Source organism: Thamnophis sirtalis, unplaced genomic scaffold, assembly GCF_051295495.1.
Source record: "Thamnophis sirtalis isolate CommonGarterSnake01/CBP01778 unplaced genomic scaffold, rThaSir2_p1.2 scaffold_8, whole genome shotgun sequence".
Taxonomy (NCBI): Eukaryota; Metazoa; Chordata; class Lepidosauria; order Squamata; family Natricidae; genus Thamnophis; species Thamnophis sirtalis.
In genome coordinates, this window is record NW_028261388.1 from 65,973,764 (window position 1) to 65,996,797 (window position 23,034).

Below are 23,034 nucleotides of genomic sequence, written 5' to 3' on the forward strand. Positions count from 1 at the left end.
TAGGGCTCACCGGACTGCAAAAGCTTCTTTTTCCCAATTTGCCCATCTCCTTTCTGTCTCAGTCAATTTCTGGGAGATGTAGGCGCAAGGTTGTAGATTCCCATCAGCATTTGTTTGAAGTAACACCACTATTACCACCATGTCATTTGCATCCGCTTGGACCACAAATGGTACGTCCATGTCGGGGTGTTTTAAAACAGGTTCAGCTGCAAAAAGACATTTCAATTTCTCAAATGCTGCTTGGCATTCCATTGTCCACTTCAGGGGCTGACTAGGTCTTGGCTTTGCTTCCCCATTTGACTTTAGGAGATTCATAATTGGCAAAGAAATGCTAGTGAACAAAGGGATGAACTGGAGGTAAAAATTGGCAAATCCTAAAATCTTTGTAGCTGCTTGTGGATACAAAGGGGGGCGCCCATTCCATAACAGCCTGGACTTTCTCCGAGTTTCAATACCCTCATGAGAAATGTGGTACCACAAATAGTCATTTTTTTCCTGGTGGATTCACACTTAGACAATTTGGCATAAAGTTCAGCAGCTCTGAGTTTTTTCAGGACTCTCTTTAATCCAAATTTAAAAGTTTTTTTACTTTGGGTTGATCACTCTTTCACCCAGGTCCACTTTGTTCCAGCTTAAATAGTTTGGTCCAGTTGCCCTGACTTTAAAGTGGCCATTAATGTGGCTGCTGCCACTTCTGCTGTCAGTTTGAATAACTTTATCTTGGACCTTTCGAGGAACTGCTGGTTTCTCTTTGGTCGTCGAGATGTTTCTTCTTTTTTTTACCTTTTCTTCCAGAATGTTTCTGACCTGAAGGACTCTGGCAGCAGGTGTCCAGTTGGGTTTTTCACTGAGTCCTTCAGAGCTCCGCTATTTCCCCACAGTTCCCGTTGCACCAATTCCAGCTTCTGTTGGTTTCATCCTTATGTAGTGCATGCAATTAAAGACTTCCTTTCCGTGTCTCTTCTTTGTGCAGGTCATTAATTGGAGCAAGGTGGTCAGTCAGTGATGTTGAAGACAATCATCTTTCCTCTGTAAGTATTAGTGTGTAGCTGTTTTATTTTGTGTGCTGGTTTCATCCTTATGTAGTGCATGCAATTAAAGACTTCTTTTCTGTGTCTCTTCTTTGTGCAGGTCATTCATTGAAGTTAGGTGGTCAGTCAGTGATGCTGTAGACAGGTAGGACAGTCATCTTCCTTCTGTAAGTAACTCTTTTATTGTTTTGTGTACTTATTTTAGTCTTATTTAAGTAGTAAGTGCACAAAATAAAAAATTTCCTTTTTATATCTTTTTTTTGTAGGTTACTCATTGGGGCAAAGAATTCAGTGACATTGACTTGGCCACTCCCACCTGATCACATGACCGCCAAGCCACTCCCATCTGGTCACATGATCTCCAAGCCACTCCTACCTGGTCACATGACTGCTAAGTGACTCCCATCCAGTCACATGACTTCCAAGCCACTCCTACCCAAATGCCACCTGCTAACATTACCACCAAGCCATGCCCACAAAATAAGCCACATCTACAAAATAAGCCACACCCACATAACCAGTAATAAACAAATTTGAAACCCACCCCTGGACCTGATGGATTACATCCCAGAGTTCTAAAGGAGCTAGCAGATGTCATCTCAGAGCCACTGTACTATATCTTTCAAAAATCCTGGAGCACTGGGGAACTACCAGAGGACTGGAAAAGAGCTGATATGGTTCCCATCTTCAAAAAACAAACAAACCCAGACCCAGGAAACTACAGACCAATCAGCCTAACTTCAATACCCGGGAAGATACTGGAAAAGATAATAAAAAACAGATCTGTCAACATTTAGAAATGCGTAAAGTAATAACTAGAAGGCAGAATGGGTTTGTTAAAAACAGTTCATGCCAAACCAATCTTATTTCATTCTTCAACATAGTAACTAAATTAGTAGACCAGCCAAATACTGTGAAATGTCAACTTGTAAAGCGTTATCATGACTATTATCAAGTGGATATTGGAGGGAGAATTCCATGCATACCTTCAGCCAGAATGGGATCTCATATTTCTACAGCTGGTGTGTTCACAGCCTGCTGCAGTACCTCATTGGTGGATATGATTTATGACACAGACTGAGGGGAGGGGAGACACAGGGGTAAAGTCCAAAGACCATTAGCCGGATATCAGTTTCAGCTCTGCAGAAGAACATGCCAAAATGTTGATCCTAATAAATTACTGGATTTCTTTTGAACTTTGTCTCGAGGCTTGTAAATTAATTAGGTCATCTTTTAGAAACTTCACATGGACATAATATACTTTAGACTTCAGTAAAGCATTTGACAAAGTAGATGACAAATTACTTCTTGGTAAGCTGGAAAAAAGTGGGATAAAAAGTATCACCACCAGTGTCAGGCCTGCAGCGGTTCCTTTAAGAATCTTTGGCCTGCCACGCACACTCTCTCTCTTCATCTTTACTATGCTGTTTCATTAGAGGGGAATAGAACTGTAGAATGTGTTGTTGTAAAAATAAAACATTCCTTTTTAGAAGCCAAGGTCATTCTTTGTCTCCTCACCTCTGCACCTGACCGGAACCAGATAGGTGGACATGCCAGTGTGGCAGAGGAAGATTGGACCATGTGATGGATTTGTGGGTGTGGGTGTGGGGACAAGACCATGAACTTTCAACTGGGTGGGAAACTCAGGAGGTTTTCAGATTCGGGCTTGCCACAGACATGTCTCTATTAATAAATTGGAACTTTGAGGAGAGATTTGCCTTGAACTCTGATTTAAGTTTGGATGATATTTGGAATGCTGACATTAACCCGAATCTCCCTTAAAATTACTTCATCAGCTATCCCAAGTTGGGAAGCCGTTAGGGGTACTGAATCCCAGTTCTGACCCAACCCTGGGCAGTACAAAATTTCAGTGAAGATGGAGGAAGAAAAGAACACAGCAGAGAAGGGCAAAGATGACAGATTGCCTGTATTTGTCAAGGCCATCTATGCACCTTCTAAAGAGGTAGTCGAGGCTGCAGAAGCTAAAGAAAGGGAGTTGCAGCTGAGGGCCCGGCAAAAGGAACCAACCCCTAAACCTCCCTCACAGGCGGAATTAGACCTGCCTGATGAAGCCTCAGGATTTATGACCTCTAAGGAATGCCTGCTAGAAAGAGAGAGGAGCACCATGAGAACTCCAACAGATGACTGGAGGATGGCCAGAAGATCTGATGAATGGAGATCCCAGTCACCCTCACGCAGTCATTCTCTGATGGGCTTCCCAGACCAATTCAGACAGCTAAACGTGAGTGGAATCAAACCCCTCCTTTCCTCAGGACCACCTAAGTGGAACCTGGCCCAGCCCACATTCTCCTTCCCTAGCAATGGAGTAGAAATCTTCGCTCCTTCCACACAGCGGCCAGCAAATCAAACCAACCCCTTGCTGCTGGAGTAAAGCCAACTTCAGTCACATCAGCACCCCTCCTTCCTGGAGTGCAGGCAGGCCCTACACAGAATTAGGGAATTCAATCCAGCCAAATACAAAGGGGCCTGGGATGCATTCCCCTCTCCCCAGCTGCCAATGGGTGGCTCGCACCCCGTGAATCAAGCACCCCCATGGTGGGCTTTCTTCCCAGGACATGGATGGGCTCAATACCAATGGACGCCTGCCCCTTATCAGCAGATGACTCCATTCCAGATAACTGCCCCTGGGCAGAACCAGGGACTGGGACTGCCACCGGGTCCAGTCCCCCCAGCAATGTCGCAACAGGCTTTCACCCAACTGATTGGTGTGGCTCAAAAAGGGAGCTTATCACCCCAAGCAGCCGGCTAACGGGCTACCCCAGTTCAACCACCAGTGCCCCCCTCCCACACCACCATGGTTTTGAGCAACATTTGACGGGACCCCAGATAAGCTGGCTTACTTCCTGAATCAAGTATGAGCAGACATTGATCAAGTAGACCCACAATACCCGTCTGATAGAGAATTGATCCAAGAAATAGCCGAGGGGATGAATGAAGGGGAGGCTGCACATTAAACATATAAATCCAATAAACAACAACAACAACAACAACATTGGATAGCAGAGCTCCATGAGGAGGAGGCTCCTGAGCAAGATGATGTAACTGGGTTCATCCAACTGATGTATGCCCGATTTAGCAATGTGGCCCAACACGTGGATGCAGAAGAGCAGATCCAGGGATTGTGACAGTCTGGCCATCCTGTGAAGAAGTTAGCTTGGGAGTTCCAGAGAATAGCTTTACTAGAATGTTTCACATTCAAACAAAGCATATGTTGAAGCATATTTGCCTACCTCCATCTAGTTCTTCTGCACCAAAATGGTTCCTGTAGAATAGCATAATTTCTATCTTGTAGCACTTGTAAATAGTCACTAAACAAACAAGTAGCAGCAGAATAGCACCGAGTCCTCCAGCAAGTTCAACTGTATACATCAGCTCTGAAAAGAAGAGTAAAGATTAATAACAACCACATTCTGATATAAAAGTAGTAATTTATTATCATAACTTGGGGCAAGAAGTAATTTTCTGTTTTTCTGAATGCAAAAACAAAGTGTTTTTTTTAATTTCTTGGTATATACATACATACACAGAGAGAAAGAGTAGGCATTAATATTTTTGTGGTGTGTAACTGGTGCATGACATACAATGTTCACATAGGATGAAGCTAAGTATCAGCCCTTTTCTCAACACAAAATTATCATTCCTTTTTTATCAGCTACATTTGTTTTAATATATCCCCCTTCTTTGGTGCGATGCAATTCACAATCTCTCCTCTATGTTGAAAATCATCTGTTTGTGATTTTTAACATTCTGACATTAAGAAGTAAAACATCATCATTTCTTGTGTAGCATTGTACCATGGGATATTGTACAATTGATTGAAACAACTGCCAGTTTAGCTTCCAAAGAAGTGGTTTGGGCAAATGTGATTATATCTGTCTGTCAACAATAATCATTTCGTAATATCATTTATGAGATTATGTCTATCATGCCCAAGCATAACTTTATATACTGTTGTTGCTCTCTAGCCCCATCTAGTGGCCGGAGAGACAAATACCCAGTATATTGTTTGAAGCTGACCCCACCCCATTACCCATGAACCCACACTCTCAAAACAAATACATATTGGGAAGCCAGACTCCATTTTCCTTTAGCATTTGGAGAAGGCCGAAACACAAAGAAGAGTCCATCTTAATCTGTGGCACATGGTCATCCAAGGACAAATCCATAACACACACACAGAGAACATGTGATGAAGAGATTTAAATTGTTTGTATTTATTAATTATTATGTTCAACAGTAACTTAATACTGTCTCTCTTGTATTTGGTTCTCATTGTATGTATCCCTATTTTCCCCGGTTTCACCATTTCCTGTTCTTTCAATAAACCATTCAGATATATGGACACAATCTGTTTATTTGTATTGTATTTGTAAGTTTGTTAAACATGTACAAGATAGCAGGTATAAATATAAACATGGACATGAATGAAAGAAATGAATACAAATACTGTATAGGACAGTAGGACAGGGATGGTAGGCACACTGGTGCGCTTATGCATGCCCCCTTTATGGACCTCTTAGGAATGGGGTGAGGTCCATGGTAGACAGTTTAAGGTTGAAGCTGTGAGGGTTAGAGGATATAACAACAGAGTCAGATAGAGCATTCCAGGCATTGACCATTCTGTTGCTGAAGTTGTATTTTCTGCAATCGAGTTTGGAATGGTTTACTTTGCTGTTGTATCGATTGTTTGCCCATGTATTATTGAGGTTGAAACTGAAGAAGTCATTGACAGGTAAACATTGTAACAGACAATTCTGTATACTGTGCTTAGATCATACCGCAGGTGGTGCAGTTCGATTGTCCAAGCCCAAAAGTTTGAGCCTGGTGACATAGGGAATTCTATTGTGAGTAGAGGAGTGGAGTACTCTTCTCGTGAAGTACCTCTGGACCCACTCAATCGTATTGTGAGAAGAGAGGGGTGAGCTTGCAGGCCTCACTGAACCAAAGTTTTAAACTTACATAATTGCAAAATGCATCAGACATATTTCTAATGTGCTGACTTGTGTCTGCATTTTCTGCAAAGCTTGCACTTGAAATGGATATATTTAGAGCAGGAAGAATGAGATGGTAGGAAATAAGGAACTAAAAGTAACAAATATCTGAGAGCTTCAAATGTACATGGGTGTTTGCAGAGGGTTACAGTCAGTAATGGTCAGTAAGAAAGTAAAAAAAAAACAAGGAAGTGAAACTATGAAATGCATAGGTCAATAAAAAAGAAGGTATAAGTAATGTGGCTTGAGATGAGAATGGGATCCTATGCCAAATAGCAGTTCTTGTAGGACTTGCTATTTGTCATTAGGAACCCATTGCAATGGTATTAATAGCATAAGTTTTGTTGTGCAATTGTATTGCTATGTTGGCTATTCATGTTCCAAATTGTTCATGAAATAATAAACCTCTGATCTTCTAAGGGCTCCTCTCCTAACTTAAGAAAGTGAAAACTCTTGAAACAGAGTATTTCAAAGGAAACCTTTTATTAAGAAGAATGGCAGCCATTGAATTCAAAGCAACATCTGAATCCCCTTAGGCAATGCAAGTAGAATTAAAGCAGTAGAGACACCTCTACTATGGTGACATAAACTGATATATATACATAGAGAGAAACTAATTACTAGAATTGAATACCTGTATAATTGATACAATTGAGAGACATCTATTTGTATAAAATAACTGTAATGGCTCCTCTCCTAACTTGAGAAAGTAAAGACTCTTGAAATGGATTATTTCAAAAGGAACCTTTAATCAAGCAAGATGGAAATCATTAGAAGCAAAGCAGCATCTGAAAACCTTTAGACCATGCAAATGGGATTAAGCTGATAATGACCCCTCCCCTTTGTCCGAATGCAGATTCTGACCAATAAACAAGTGTGAAGATGCATCCTTAACTCTTCTGTGCTGGGAGTCAATAAAGCACACGTTCCCATGGACCTATCTCTAGTTAGACATCAGTTATATATCCCACATGGCTACCATAAACATCCCTCCAGAGATGTTGGGACCTTCAGTCTCCCAGTGACAGGAAACCAGTTGCAAAGTTGTAAAACTCAGTTGTTTCAGATGTAGCTAATGATTTAACTCCGAGACTCCCCTCCTCCCAATTGAATGGTAGTATCACTTTTAGGGATCTGACAATAACAGTGTGGTATGTAACTCTATGATATATAATAATTGAGGAGCAAAAACAGAATAGAATAATATATAGGAATGTTTAGATTTGGAAACGTGATATTAAGGAAGGTTAATTATTGTTAAATATTGAGATATATAATTATTGATACCATTGATATTGCTGATAAAGTAGAAGTAAAGTAGAATTTATATGCAATTGTGGGCAAGGATAAATAGGGGGATAAAAATGGCAACTTCAGTAAACTTGATGAAAAAAAACTACACCCAATATGATTTTGGCAACACCCCCCTCCTCAAATCAAAGATCAATTGAGAGTACATTGGGGCTGGAGAAAGGTGGAACAATGGCAGGAACAACGGGACCAGCACCAACAATGCAGAGTATGCAATTGATGCTCCAGATGATACAAGAGACATTGATGAAAAGCCAAGAAGTGACGGCTACAAATCATGAAGAGACAAGGAGGAATCATGAAGAAATGAAAAATGAAATAGGAGAATTGAAAGGAAATATCAAAAATGTGGATGACAAAATTGAAAGGATACAGAATGCCTTAGCAATAATGAACAGATAATCCAGAACATCGAAACAAAAATAGAACAAACAGATCAGAAGATGGAAAAAATGGAGCTGAAATATAGACAAGTTAATAAAGAATTAGAGTTATCAATAATCCGACTTGAAAATGAAATAGCTGCATTCTATCTAAGATTCCAAAACATACCGGAAGAGAAGGAGGAAGACCTGAAAGGAAAAATGATCGAAATCTTCACCGAAATTCTACAGAGAAAAGAACAAGAGTTGAGAGGGGACATCGATGAAGCTTATCGTGTGCATACTAATTATGCCAGAAGACATAGGCTCCCGAGAGAAGTGCATGTAAAATTTGCTAAAAAAAACTAGAGATGAAGTGTACAAAAAAACCAGAGAAGGGATGATTACATTTCAGGGAAAATATTTGATCACGCTTAAACAGATTCCACGGAGAATTCGTGAACAATGTAGACAATACCAATTTTTAACAAATCAGTTAAATAAAAATAGAATAATGTACAGATGGTTGCTACCAGAAGGGATACTGGTATCTTGGCAAGGGAAAAGATATAAGGTAGAGAATATAGAAGAAGCACAGAAATTCTATTAAAAACACTGCAAAGGGGTAGAAGAACAAGGAAGTAAAAGGAAGGCGCGAGAGGGAAAAGTCAGATACAAACCAGAAGCAACAAAAAACACCCCATCTAAAGATGAACCAGGAAATAACAATTATTTCGATAAACTTGAATGGACTGAACGCACTAAAAAAAGAGCACAGATGTTTAATAAACTTAAGAAACTGAAGGTAGATATAACTTGTATACAGGAAGTGCATCTTAAAAGGAACAATAAGAACTTACTGGAAAACAAAAAAACTAGGGAAATTATATATAGCACTGGCAGATTTAAAAAAAGAGGGATAGCAACCTATATAAAGGAAAAAATAAACTCCAAAGAGGTCTACTTTGATGAAGAAGGCAGGATGCTAATGATTGAATTAGAGACAACAGAAAAACTGATATTATTAATAGTCATATATGCACCAAATCAGAAACAAGAGGAATTCTATAGGAAATTACACAACAAAATAAACGAATTAGGGGGCTTCGAGGGGAGGGGCTGCCGCCGTCGGGAGCTAAGTAAAGCTCCTGCCAGGACTCTGGTTCGTATATCTTATAAGATCTATAGATATCTCCCCTTTCTGGCAGAAAGGGGCAGGGAGAAGGTCAGTCGTTAGGATCTCTTTGTAATTCATAGCTTTTTTTTTGCTGTGAATGGAGAAGAGGTTCAACATTAGCTGAGCCTTTACTCCGGCCAGTTTTCCGCGCTGCTTTTTTTTGCAGCCTAGGCAGATTGCCTCCCCCCCAGGACAAAACTAAGCTATTTAAAAGCCAATTCGGGCGGGGAACATTCCCGAGGAACTTTCTCTATTACTATTTAAAATACCAGCTTCAATCTCGCAAAAGGCTCCCTTTCTTCTTTTTTTAACTGCGTCACAAGATGGCGATCTCGTAGCTTTTGTGTTTGATCTGACGCAGCTAGCTGACCCTACCCTCCTGAAGGCTTCTCCGTACTAATTGCTAAAAGATTATCTGAGGGGAGCACAGACTTTGATTTTTGGCTCGCTGGATTGCTTGTCTCTTATTTTTATTCTGGAATGGCTCCCAAACTTAAACAGAAGCGCCTCCTTAATAATATATCTCCAAAAAATGCCATGAAGCCGCTACCCTTGTCTCCTACACCCTCCACGGGAGATTTGCTAACACAAGAATTCCTTCTTAAAACGCTTAATGATTTCAGACAGGAGATTAATCAACTGATTTCGGATTTATCTGATGAATTTGATGCTAAAATTGCTCAGGCAAAGCAGGATATAATCGGAGTAATGACAGTCATGACAGATTATATTGCTGAAACGGAGGACAAATTGGAACTTTTGGAAGAAAGTAACCTTAATCTGATATCAAAAATTCAAACGTTAGAACAGGAAATTGAATCTGCACAAAAAGAACTTGTCAAATTAAATTATAACAAGTCTGCCTTTGCTATACGTGTTAGAGGGCTGCGTGAAAACCAACAGGAGAATTTGAAACAGACATTCTTTGAGGCTTTCAGCCGCTTGGTGGGAAGTCCGGGACTTAACTTTGATTGGCAGATTCAAAGAATTTACCGCCAGAATTCCTGGGTAGCAAAACAGCGACAGCTTCCGAGGGACATAATAATATACTTTACTACAAGGGAATCTAGAAATGAGATAACACAGAGGCTCTACGGAAAGAGGTTGAGAATTGACGGGGACGACTTGATTGTTTTTAAGGAGATACCATTTCAAATGTTAAGAACAAGGAGACAGTATGCTTTCTTAACCGAAGAACTCAGAAACTCTCAGATTTCATATAGATGGGAAGTCCCAGCTGGTATTACAGTTACATTTGGCGACCAAAAACACCGCATTAACTCTGTTTGTGAAGCCCGAAAATTTTACTACGAGACCCTGAAGGCGGGACTTCCTGATTCATCCGGATCTGGGGAGAGACAGGGAGAAGGAGAAGACAAACAGCGAGACACGTGGCTACAAGGTGGAGCGTGTTGCTTTTCTCTTCCGGAAGGGCAGAAGACTAAAGAATAAAGACTAGCGATGTTTTTAAAGCTTTATGATTTCCGTCTGGGATAAAATGGAAAAGTGGCATATCGATGATGAGACATGGAGACTGAAAGAAGCGTTGCTGATTGGGGACATATATTGTACAGAAATTTTGTTTGAACTCTAACTTTAATTGTGCATGAACTATTCTTTTAGGTGAAGAGAGCGGAAATTGTGATCTTTTTGAGTTGTGGTTTGGGACAAACGGAGTTGGGAGGTGCGTGGGAGAGGGAAGGGCAGCGAAAGTTTAATTAGATTACATGGGGCTAGAACGTAAGCTGATGTTTGTTTGAGTTGCTATATCAATATAAGGTTAAGAAAGTTTGGTCGGAGAATCTTCAGGAAAGTGGAGTAAATATGGGAGGAGCAACGAATATGGATAAAATATATATGTGGATATGGATAAAGGCAGGGTGGAAGGTTAAAAATTTATATGTGGAGGTGGGTAAGGATAGAAAGGGAGGTGTTGGAAATGAAAAATGAAAGAAGTATTTGAGTTAATGGTGTTATAGAAAGGTTTGGATACTTGGATAAAAAAGGAGATAAATTAAAGGTTTGAATAGATAGACAAAGCAAGGAGATTTTTAGTTGGGGAATTCTAACTGATCAACTTACCTGGCTCTAATATAGTTTGAAACCCTGCAAGTAGTAAAATAATCGAAATTTGGAATGAGTCACATTGATTAAGATTTATAGATAATGGGAAGCTGTGGTAACGTAGTGGGCTTATGACCCTTTTTGTTTCTTTCTCCTTTTTGTGTGTGAGTGTGGGTGTTTTTTTTTTTTATTATTTCTTATTTTCTACTATTTTTCCTTTTTCTTTTTGGCTACTTTTATCTTACTTTTTTTAAATTTTAAAGTTAGTTGGCCTTATTATACTTAAATGCTTGTTAAAGAATTATGCCGGGCATGGGACCTGCGAAGCCGTAAGGGGGTTAGGGAGGGGGGATTATAGGGGGGAGGGGGGAGGGTGGAATTACAGTTTCAATCCTTAGAACAATAAGAATTCACTTGTGTACTGCCGTTTTTTTTTTCTTTTTCTTTTTTTCTTTTTCTACTTTTATTGTAAAAAACAAATTGAATTGTATGGATACACCAAAGTGGGGAGAAGAGGGAAAGAGAAGGGAGAAGTAAAGAGGGAGTGAGAGGGAATGTAAGGAGGGTAAATGGAGGGAGGGGGAGATGTCTGAGGGGGAAGGGAAGTAGAAGAGGGGAATGTTGGAGGGGTGAAAGGAAAGTTGGAGGGGGAGAAGAGAGGGTGTATGGGGGAATGAAGTGTTATGTTGGGGTTTTTTTTTTTTTTTTTCCTTTTTTCTTTGCACAGTATATAAGTGATTGTACAAAATGAAAATGAAAATGAAAATGAAATAAAATATTTAAAATAAAAAAAAAAAATAAACGAATTAGAATATGAAAATATTTGCTTAAATGGGGATTATAATGCAATAGTGGAATTAAAAAAATGGACTATGAAAGCAAAAATAAAAATAAAAAAAATACATTACCCAAATCCTTTTTTGAGATGGTACTGGAATATAAATTACATGATATTTGGAGAGAAAGGCACAAAACAAGAAAGCAATATACCTTTTATTCAAACCCCCACCAGTCCCTATCAAGAATTGACTTGGATTTCATCTGGTCTATGTAATCAATTAGACAAAATTGAAATAGAAGTAAATGAGTGGGCAGATCATAATCCAATAAAATTAAGATGGAAAGGTCAAAGAAGAAGAAAAAGATGGATGATGAATTCAAATATTTCTAGAATAAATAAAAAAGAAGTCACCTCAATTCAAAATCTCTGGGACACCATGAAAGTATACACAAGAGGCCTTACGATTGCCTACATGGCGAGGAAAACTAGAAAAAAAAAAGAGCAACAAGAATGTATGCAAAAAGAACTTATGGAAGCTGAAGATGAACTACGGAAAGACCCAAAGAATAAAACTAAAAAAGAAAAAAGAGAGATGATAAAACATAAGATCAACTTAATAACTCAAAAGGAATTAACACAGAAAATTAAAGCGGCCAGACAAAATTACTTTGAACAAGCCAACAAACCTGGACGATGGCTGGCATACAGATTGAAGAATGAAAGAGAAAAAAGGATGATATATCAATTAAAAGTTGATGAGGGAAAAATTCAATACAAAGCAGAAGAAAAGAAGCATATTATTCATAAATACTTCGCAAAACTATACACGCAAGATAGTATGGAGGAAATCAAAATAAAACATTATTTAAACACAGAAAAGATAACACCAATCTCAAAAGAACAAAGGGAGGTGATAAACAGGCAAATAACGTTAGCCAAAGTGGAATTAGTCCTGAAAAACCAGAAAAATAATAAAACCCCAGGACCAGATGGAATACCGGTGGAGCTATACAAATATAATAAAATAATATTGGAAGAGCTAGGAGTGGAATGGAGGAAAGAAACAAGAATTAATAAAGGAATATAACAAAACTCAAAAATAATAGTTATGAGTAAAATAAGAGGGTTAAGAATGGTGAAATCCAAATGAAATATAATAGAAGGGGAAATAATATAAGGTGAGCGGTATCGATTAATAATTGCTATTAGAAAGAACAGGAATCTCCTGTTTGTATTGTATTGTGTAAATGTGGTGTACGTCTAAGTTTTGTGTGTTTGTATTTTACATGTTTGTTAATAAAAAAAATTAAAATAAAAAAAAAAGAAACAAGCGAAAGATGCTACTCAGCATCACTACAAGCTAACAGCAGACCCCACCACACCCAAGGTACTTGAGGCTGCAAATTATCCTACAGGATTAGCTTTCACGCCAGAGCAATATAGAAACCAGAGACTACTAAAAGATATAACTACCCAACACCTTTTCACCATAGCAATGCACAACCGGCTAATCAAGCCACCATAGACCTTCCAAGTTCCTTGTACAACATGAGCTAGTCACACAAGGACTTGAAAAGTTTAATGATCATCCTGAAAGCTATAGAGCCTGGTGATCTTTCTTCCAAAATGCCATCAGAGGCTTAGATTTGTGATGTAGTGAGGAGATAGCATTAATAATTAAATGGCTCAAAATTAAATCTGCTGAGCATGCAAAATGAATCAGGACCATAAGCATAAACTACCTCAAAACAGGCCTTAAAACAATCTGGGACAGACTTGATGAGTGCTATAGCTCAGCAGAAGCAGTGGAAAAAGCACTGTTCAAAAGATTTGATATCTTTCCCAAAATACCTAACAGCCTATCAGAAACTTAGGGAACTTGGCGACTTGGCGACTAATGGAACTTCAAATAGCTAAGTAAGAAGGGGACTTGCAAGGACTTGCATTCCTTGACATAGTCCAAGGTTTCAACCCCATTGTACAAAAGTTACCCTATAGCTCACAAGAGCAGTGGCTCCAAATACACATGGCTCCAAATACAAAAGAGAGTACAATGTTCCATTTCCCCCCTCCTCTGTTTTTGTGGACTTTGTGTCCCACAAGCTAAAACAAGAAATGATCCTAGCTTTGACTAGGGGGGAATGGCAGAGGAGCTGCTTTCAAGCCATTGGGAGAGATATCCAATCCAACTGCACACGTCCAGTTTCACTGACTGCAGGCTGCATCAAACTACACGAGGGAGGGAGCGAGGGAGAGAGCATGAGCGAGCCAGGGCCCTTCCCTCAAGCCTTTGTCCAAAGTTCCACACCGCACCAGGAAGATGAAGTTTGAATTCCTCCCCACCCCCTTCGACCCACGCGTACCTTTTCCAGCTGCTTCAGAGAGGGCTTCAATGCCGCTCTTGCCTCAGGTCCTCTGAAGAAGCTCCGCCCTCGCTTCCCTCTCTTTGACAAGCGCCTTGCAAATGGGGGCAGGACAGGGGAGCGTACTGGTAAGGGGGCATGGCCATGTCACTGTGGAATGGGTACGCAAAATTATGGCAAATTTCTGGCACCGGTATACCCATGGTGGTGCGTACTGGCCAGAACCCACCTCTGGTATGCAGAGACAGTTGACCTTGACAAAGCTCAAACATGAGCATCAGCATGAACAGAAGATGGTGAAAGCAAAATTCTTCTTTTTTTCCAGAATTCTCTTACATACCATTTTAAGTATACATTCACGTAATTATTATTATTCTTTACATTTGTCATTCTTATACATTTATTATTTCATTTAATAGATTATAATATACAATTTGGGTTGCTTTATTTTCCATCCCTTCCTCCTGTTGTAACCGCACTTTCTGGTAGTTCAACAATGCTATAAGTCCATAGCAATCTCCTTCCAGGGTGCTGAAGTTTCAGCTACCTTCTATAATAGTCCTGGTATTTTCCCTTGGTATCTTTTAGCTGCTGCACAAATAGGGCAGCTACCTACATAGTCTCCCTATGTTCTTTTTTAGTGATGGCCACCAAAATTGCCTTTTAATGAGGTGTTAAGTTTTCATAAAACCAAAGTGTCCAGCTAATTTGGAGTCGTGGCACCTTGCCATTAAATACAGTCTTTGGCTAGTTGGAAAATACAACCTCCCTCCCACCCAAGTTAAGTTATCTTTCATCAGGCAGCTGGATTTGTGGCTCAAAAACCATTCATTGGTGGCTAAAGCTTGTTTAAAAGTTTGGGTGGTGTCCTTGTCCGTAAAGTTTCCTGTTTTGCCTGGGATCTGGTGGTTACTTTAGCGGCTAGTTGATTGTTTTATATCATGGGTTTGATTACATCTGGATTCATACTATCGTATTGCAGTTTTGTGCCAGAAAATCCCCCCCCCAGGAGATATCTGAGCGTAAATTCAAACTGTTTTAAGTACTGAGCCCATCACACTTGTTTTGGGGAGAGTTTCCTTGGGGTCTTTAGGGCTTCTAAATTTTTATGATCCGTCCGGACTTCAAAAGGAATCTTATTCTCCTCTAGAAAATGCCTCCAGGTTAAAAGAGCCCATCGAACTGCATAATCCTCTTTCTCCCAAATGGCCCACCGTTGCTCAGATTCATTCGATTTTTTGGATGTGTAAACGCATGGTTGTAATTGGTCTTGCTCATTTTTCTAAAGCAGGACCGCTCCTATTGCTATATTGCTGGCATCTGCTTGTATGATGAACAGTTTCTCTGTGCCCAGGTGCTTTAGAATTGGCTCTGCGGAAAACAACAATTTAAGTTTTTCAAATGCAGCTTTGCATTCTATCGTCCAGTTCAGAGGCTGCTTCGGTTTCGGGATACCCTCTCCCATCGTTTTTAAAAGCTTGGTGATGGGGAGAGAAATCTGAGCGAAAGCGGGGATAAACTGGTAAAAGTTGGCAAATCCCAGGAAGCTTTGAAACTGTTTTTTTTTTTAAATTATTTTTTATTTTCAAAACAAACACAACACATCTTTCTTTACATTCTGTAGAAAGTGTATCAGTTGGTTACAAAAAGACTTTCGTGCATCTCTTCCACAGTCAACAAACATAATTCATATTAACTCAAGTATTTTAACTCAGATATTTATACATGTTACCATGATCATACCTCCATTTTAATTTGACTATAATTGTTTAAACATCCTTCATCATAAAGTATACCAAGATTTAATACATAACCAAATACTGGCATTTCATTTACTATTTCTAAAATCCTCCATTAACACTGAATCCTTATGTCCTATTCTGGCTAAACATCCATAATATTTAATAACAAAATTTTCTAATCGTCCTTTCCAAATCACTGTTTACAATTTACATCCAGTTTCCTTATGTTGTACACATACCTATATATACGTTGTTATCATTATCCCTCCTTTATTTAACTATATCCTGTATCATAACATTTTCCTAATAATCAAGACTTTAACTGTATCTAACTTAGTTCTTTTTTATTGACCTTTATATATAATCCAAAAGGATTTCTAATCTTCCTTTCATGAGTACCATTCAATATTCATATCCAATTATAACTTATCATAACACTAAACGTTGTATACATTATTATCATTATCAATTATTTATTTAACTATATGTATTGTCACTAAATTTCACTAAGTTTAACTAGTTTTAAATTATACTCTTCCATCTATCAACCTGTATCTTTCCAGTAGCAAAACAGTCTCATATCTTCTGCCATTGGTGGTGTCATTTCCTTAATCAACTTTGTATGGACTCCTCTTAGCAACTCCTTGCTTATAAAATCTCTCATGTAATTTCTATGCCCTTTTTCTGTTTCCTTAACCAGCTTATCTTTGATTGTCGGTAGTGTTATCAATGATATTGCTAATGAAATTTCTCTCTTTAAATCCATAAATTCTTTTATTTCTTCTTCTGTATCTTGCCATCTGGGGTAGATTTTCCCTTCATTTAGTTCCTCTTTCAGTATTTCACTCTTTCCATTTTCAAAGACAAACCAATCACCATAAATATCAGCAAATTTAATTTCTTTATATTCATTTTCCTCTTCGATTTTTAGGATTTTAACCACCACTTTTTCCACTTGATAAACATCCCCAACTTCTTCATCATATTTTGCTTTTAGATGCTCTAAGTCTTCCAACTTCTTCTCTATCCTTTCATATGTATTTGATAATTTCTGTATTTCTGAGAATATCTTTTGCAGACTTAAAGTTTTTTTCTGCTGTTGAAATTGTGCCATTATCTCCAGCTAACAAACACTGCTACTCTAGCTTGGAAGGTTAACAAGATTAAGCATAAATTCACAATAACATTTTATTTTTCCTTTCACTGGTTAAAGATATACTTCAAAGGAACATCTGTATGCTTTTCTTCTTATCACTCTCTATAAACAAGCAGTGAGACCTTGGAGTGCCAAGCCAGGATAATTAGTGAGAAAAGTAAGTGTTTCATTTCCAATACACAAACCTTCCAGCCTCCAAGTAGCAGTGTTATTGTTGCAATTTTCTTTGTTTCTTTTTGTATCTTTTTTGTATTTCATGTTAAAAAAAAGTCCGATATTTGAATGAGTTAGAAGAATGCCCACAGTAATGAAAGAGGAGAATTTTAGTCCATAGGTTACAAAGAATAATAAAAGAAAAAAATAGAAGAAGAAAACTTAATCCATTCGTTTTAAAAGGCTTGCATAAATTCCATTCATGAAGATAGCATTTAAAAAGTAAGATAACCCACAGTCCAAAACCATTCCAAATTTAATTCTGCCACTTATTTCTTCTGCTCTACAATTTAAATTAATTTTAAATTTTTTATAGGCAGTCTCTTTTTAAAATTCCTCAACAGCTGGAAACACTTTCTCTTTCTGTATCCTTCTGCTTTGGAACAGCCCCGACTTCATCAGCCTGATGGCTGGATTTTTTGTCGCTGGTTTGAAGAACTTCTCTTGGATTAATCAGGGACTTTGTGATGTCCCTGAGTTCAGCAAGACGTATTCTTTCTGTTCACCATTTCTGCGGGACAGTTTAGGTCTGTTTCGACCACCCAGCGGCAAAAGTATCGACGGCGATCTCAGAGCATTGAGATCGCACGATGTCTTGTTGTGACATTGGCTCCTCTTCTCAAGCTTTGAAACTGTTTACGTGTTCTGGGTGGTTTCCAGTCAAGTACTGCCTGCACTTTTAAAGGGTCCATTACTATGCCCTGATGTGAAATGCAGTACCCTAAGTAATCAATTTTTTCTTGGTGGAATTAACATTTGGACAGTTGAGCATAAAGTTTGGCAGAACGAAGTTTGTTCAGAACTGCCCAGACTAGTTTTATATGTTCTGCCTTGGTCTCAAAATATAGCAAAATGTCATCTAAGTATACCTAACAGCCCTTATATAAATGCTACTGTGACACTTCGCTTATTAATTGCATAAACACTGCAGGGGGCCCTTGGAGCCCAAATGTGAGCACTTTGAATTGATAGCCACCAAGAGGGGTGTTAAATGCTGTTTTCCATTCATCTCCCTCCTTAATTCTGATACGGTAGTAAGCCTCCCTTAAATCCAGTTTTGAAAAAAAAAATTGTGGCTTCCGATGCCTCGCTGTAGAGGCTCAGTGGCAAATGAAGCTGGCTCCCCCCCTGCTATTGACCCATCTAGTTGGCAAAAAGCTATGGGGCTTTTCAGCTTCCTTACATTAATCCTCAACTTTCTTACCAGGGTTGGGCTGATCAAACAGCGGGTGCACCCTGAGTCCACTAAACCTGAGATTTTTATCCCCCTCTCCCAGGTGGGGATAAACAGTCTTAGGGGGAGGTTAAGCAGTTTAATTGGTTTGCTTACCAGTGTTTCGTCATCTGGATTGCTTCTGGACGAGTATGGTTCCTCCTGCTGAGAAGCTGGGGTTTCCTCCTCAATGGGAGAGGGGGAGATTCTATGATCTCCCTGCTCCTCAGGGCCGTTTCCTTCCCATGCTGGTCAGGTTTCGTAGGTCCCCCCCCCCCCCCCCCATAGGCACTCTGGTTTCCTAGCTGGTGCTTATAAACAGCATTCTGCAGCTCAATGCCCCTCCATTTCCACACTTGAAACTGTCTTAGGTTTTCGGAGAAGATGCCATTTGTGGACTGAAAGGCTCTTGCTTCCATTGGGGTGGGGATTTCTTCCACATTCACCCAGCTCGGTACTGGTTTCTGGCCATGTCAATCTCTGCCTCTTCAGCAGTGAGATACCACTCATGTAAGTGGTTTGGTGCACCTCGGGCCACGCAAGCATTGTAGAGATCATCACTCAGCCTGTCCTTGAACCAGCTTGGCCAGTTTACATGACACACTTGGTCTCAGAATTCTTCGGTGTACTCTGCCATTGGCCGGCGTCCCTGCTTCACAACTTTATTGTGGTCATGTGCTTTGCGGTCTGTGAGGGGGTCCTCGAAACGTCATTGCACGGCCATCATGAAATGGTCGAAGTTCCGCAGTTCTGACACAGCGGCATCATGTAGGGTCACCATCCATCTGGCAGCAGCTCCTTCACACCCGTATTCTTGCATGTAGATGAGCATGTGTGCCACAAAGAATTCCAATTTTTGGGGGTTCCCATCAAACTTCACGCCAAGGGAAGGAGGTTTTGGGGTTGGTTGGGAGCGCCCCCCCCAATCGATGCGACAATAGGGGGGAGGGTTTGCTGGTTCCTAGCTGTTGCTGTTGTGCCATCTGCTTGATCAGCAGGGCCCAGAGGGGGTTTAGCTCTCTTGGCATCATCTGCGGTTGCTGCCCTTCCAATGCCTCTTGGTTGCTGTTCCTGCTCCCCCCGGATGTTGAGATTTTCCAAAATCTCCATCACCAACAGGGTTACATGTCTCTTCAGGCAATCCTCTCTCAGTGAGGCTTCATTTAGCTCCTCCTGGTCAGAGGGGGCTTCTAGCTCCAATTTCTATCCTGGTTTTTGGTTACCACAGGTGAGGGTGACTCCTCTGGTCCTCCCATCACCGCCGTCTTTTGTCCCGATGCCGATTGACCAGCGGGGCTTTTTGGGGTCCTCCAGGCTCACCTCTTCCTCTCTGACAGGGTACATGGAGCAGGCCTCTGGTTTGGTGGGGGGGGTTGACATCTCCCTCCAGCATTCAGTTATTCGCTGTTGTGCTTGGACATGGTTTATAGGGTCCCCTTGGTAGAGCAAATGTTGCCTCTGCGGGTTGACCGTTTTGTAGAGATGTTGCTTTATGTAAGGGCTCTTATCCTAACTTAAGAAAGTGAAGACTCTTGAAATGGAGTATTTCAAAGAATCCTTTTATTAAGAAGAATGGAAACCATTAGAGTCAAAGCAACATCTGAATCCGCTTAGGCAATGCAAGTAGAATTAAAGCAGTAGAGAACCCTCCCATTTGTTAAAATGCAGATTCTAGCCAATACATCAGTGTGAAGATGTATCCTTTATCAACTGCCCTGAGAGCTGAATAAACATACATTCCCATGGCTATCTTCCATTACACAGTAAAGTGCAATGTCCCAGATGGCCATCATAAACGTTCCCCCAAAGGTGATGGGATCACAGGCATTTCAGTGCCAGGAAACCAGCCAAGAGGAACATGTGTGACAAATTTCGAGTTTATAGGCTTAACAGTTCTAGAGATTTCATGATGAGTGAGTGGATTTGGCTTTTATATATATATAGATTCTATTCATTGATATTAATTGCTCTCACAGTATGTTATTTTGCATGGCTTCCTTGGTTCCTAATTTACTCTTCCATGAAAAGGTGCACTTTTTCACAGCTGTCTAAACACATGTTAGACAGAGAATCATTTATCTCACTTTTACAAACACTTTTTTCATATAATTTGTTCTGCTGCTTCAAATTCTGGATTAAAAATTTAAACTTAGCTCAATAATACAGACATGCTTCAGTTTTTTCTCCTGCATCATAGTGACAATAGAAAGATTATGAGAAATTTATGGAAATGCAATGAACTATCAGTCTTTTCCTTGTTTAAAATGGTGATAGTTATTTGACAAATAGCCAAGATTTCTTCGCCAAATCTTTCCCATTGTGACAGGTGCTAAAAAATCTGGACCTGTTAATGAGTTTGCCTATTAGTTGCACTTAACAATTTAAGTGCATTGTTTGATATTTTTTTTCCAGCAAAAAAGATTATGAACTCCCAGCTGTTCATGCTTTCCTGGATCAGTAGGAAGTTTACCTCCTAGCTATTCAAATGCACTGATGCCACCAGAAACTTATAGGAAGATTTAAGAGCTACAGTATTTCTAATTTGTTTTTAAAAATGCCATAAGTAACACTCAGCTACTTTTAGGAATCTTCCTTAGTAAATATATTTATGAAGATGATATTAAATGAGTATCCTACTACCTGACTATTCAACTCATTATTCATATTTTATAGCACTATGTTTTGATTAAATTATGCTAGTTATTATTCAGCTTTATCAGACAGATGACAGTCTGCCCTTCAAAACAGAGTTAGAGTTGGAAGCTCGACATAGTTTCCTCCCTATAAGACTTGCATTAAATTGCTCAGAAGGGCTTGCCCCTTAACAATAAAACAGATTTCCTGCGTAAATATAGTAATAAATAATAAAAACAATTTAATATTGATATAAAAATAGACACATGCTTTTACAGAATGGTCAAATCTGTAAGGTCTTACCTCTCCATTTTTCCCAAGAAAGCAGGACTCTTGAAACTGCAGTTGTTCCAAAAAAAGCTTTTATAGAAAGGTTCTGATCTTGTAGGCAAGAACTGAAGCTTCTCACTTAAAACCAGCTATTTAAAGCAATGCTAATCAAACCCCTCCCACACTACATCATTTCAGGGAAACAGAAACACAGTAATGCAAGAAACAGAAACTTCATATACAGATCACTCCATTCCTTCCCCCATTCCTCCCACCAAAATGCCAGCATCCCTCAAGGAATATCTGGGACCTGACATACAGCCCCCTCCCCTAGAAAAAGCAGGAAGCCCATCTGAAAGAAAACAAAAGAGGGAAGGGGAGACAAAGGAAACATAAAATCAATTAGGTTTGTCAGGGTACAATTGATGAAATATATGTACCAACCCTTGGCAGTCCATAGTACAATTCAGTGGTTGGCTAGGTTTCGCTTTATGTACCCCCTTGGTTTTTAAGAGATTTGTAATCAGCAATGCTATTTGGGAAAAATGGGATAAACTGCCTATAAAAGCTAGCGAACCCCAAGAAGCTCTACAATTGTTTGCAAGTATGGCGGGGGGGGGGGGTGTTCCACACTCAAGGACTGCTCTGACTTGTGCAGGGTCCACCCCCTGTTGACAGATTCTGTACCCTAGGTAATCTATCTTATCTTGGTGAAAATCACATTTGGAGAGTTTGGCAAACAACTTAGCTACCCTTAATTTCTTCAAAACCTCCCACACCAATTTAACATGTTGAGTCTTAGTTCCAGTGTAAATCAACATATCATTAAGATAAACCAAAACTCCCTTATACAAGTGCTCATGTAGCATCTCATTAATTAGCTGCATGAAAATGGCGGGTGCCTCTTGGAATCTGAATGGCAAAACCTTGAACTGAAAACATCCCAATGGACAATTAAACACTGTTTTCCATTCGTCCCCTTCTGGGATCCTGATCCGGTAATAAGCCTCCCACAAGTCTAGTTTCACCAGAACGGCCAACATGTCCTTCATTAAGGGTAGGGGATAAAGATTTTCCTTGCAAATAGCATTTAAATTCCTATAATCCACACATAAACATAACAAGCTGTCATTCTCCCAGAATAGATGGGGATGGCCACCTTGGATCTTGCCAGTTCGATGAACCAATGCTCAAGATTTTTATGTATGAATTGCTGCAGTTCATGCAGTTCCAGTCATCATGTAAAATTTTGGCTTAGGTAGTCGTCCCACTGTAAAAACTCGATGGCAAAATCTGTAGACCTATGGGGGGAGGAGAGTTCATATGAGGCTGCTGTTTTGAAAACATTCATCAAATCATGGAATTCCCTGGGGATGCCCAATAGGGCTCCATTCACCACAGCCACAGTTACCTCCTCACGTTGTGGTATTTCAGTCTGGTGGGGTTCCTGGTTCCAAATTAACTCATCATTAGGAAATTGGAGGGTTCCCTCTGTCCAGTCCACCCTAGGGTTCCATTTCTTTAACCACATTAGCCCCAGAACTAGGGCCCAGTCCATCCCTGATGCCACAATGAAAGCAATGGCGTTGGAGTGATTTACCATTGTTAGTTTGAGCAGTTCAGTGGCAAATGTGGCCAGGGCACCCCCTGCAATGGATCCATCAAGTTGGCAAAATGAGACTGGGGTCTTTAGTGGCCTTAATTG

At 39.8% G+C, this 23,034-nt stretch overlaps 1 protein-coding gene across 3 annotated transcripts in view; it reads right to left on the reverse strand.

Annotated features, from left to right (window-relative positions):
- Nucleotides 1-23,034, reverse strand: part of IL1RAPL1 (interleukin 1 receptor accessory protein like 1) — an 881,005-nt gene that overhangs the window by 14,747 nt on the left and 843,224 nt on the right. For 2 of the 3 annotated variants that reach the window (XM_087721827.1, XM_087721826.1), the window contains exon 9: nucleotides 4,283-4,426. The exons of the other annotated variant lie outside the window; for it this stretch is intronic. In XM_087721827.1, the coding sequence (XP_087577953.1) occupies nucleotides 4,283-4,426 (144 nt within the window). The remainder of the gene's footprint in view (nucleotides 1-4,282; nucleotides 4,427-23,034) is intronic. 3 annotated transcript variants of the gene reach the window in all.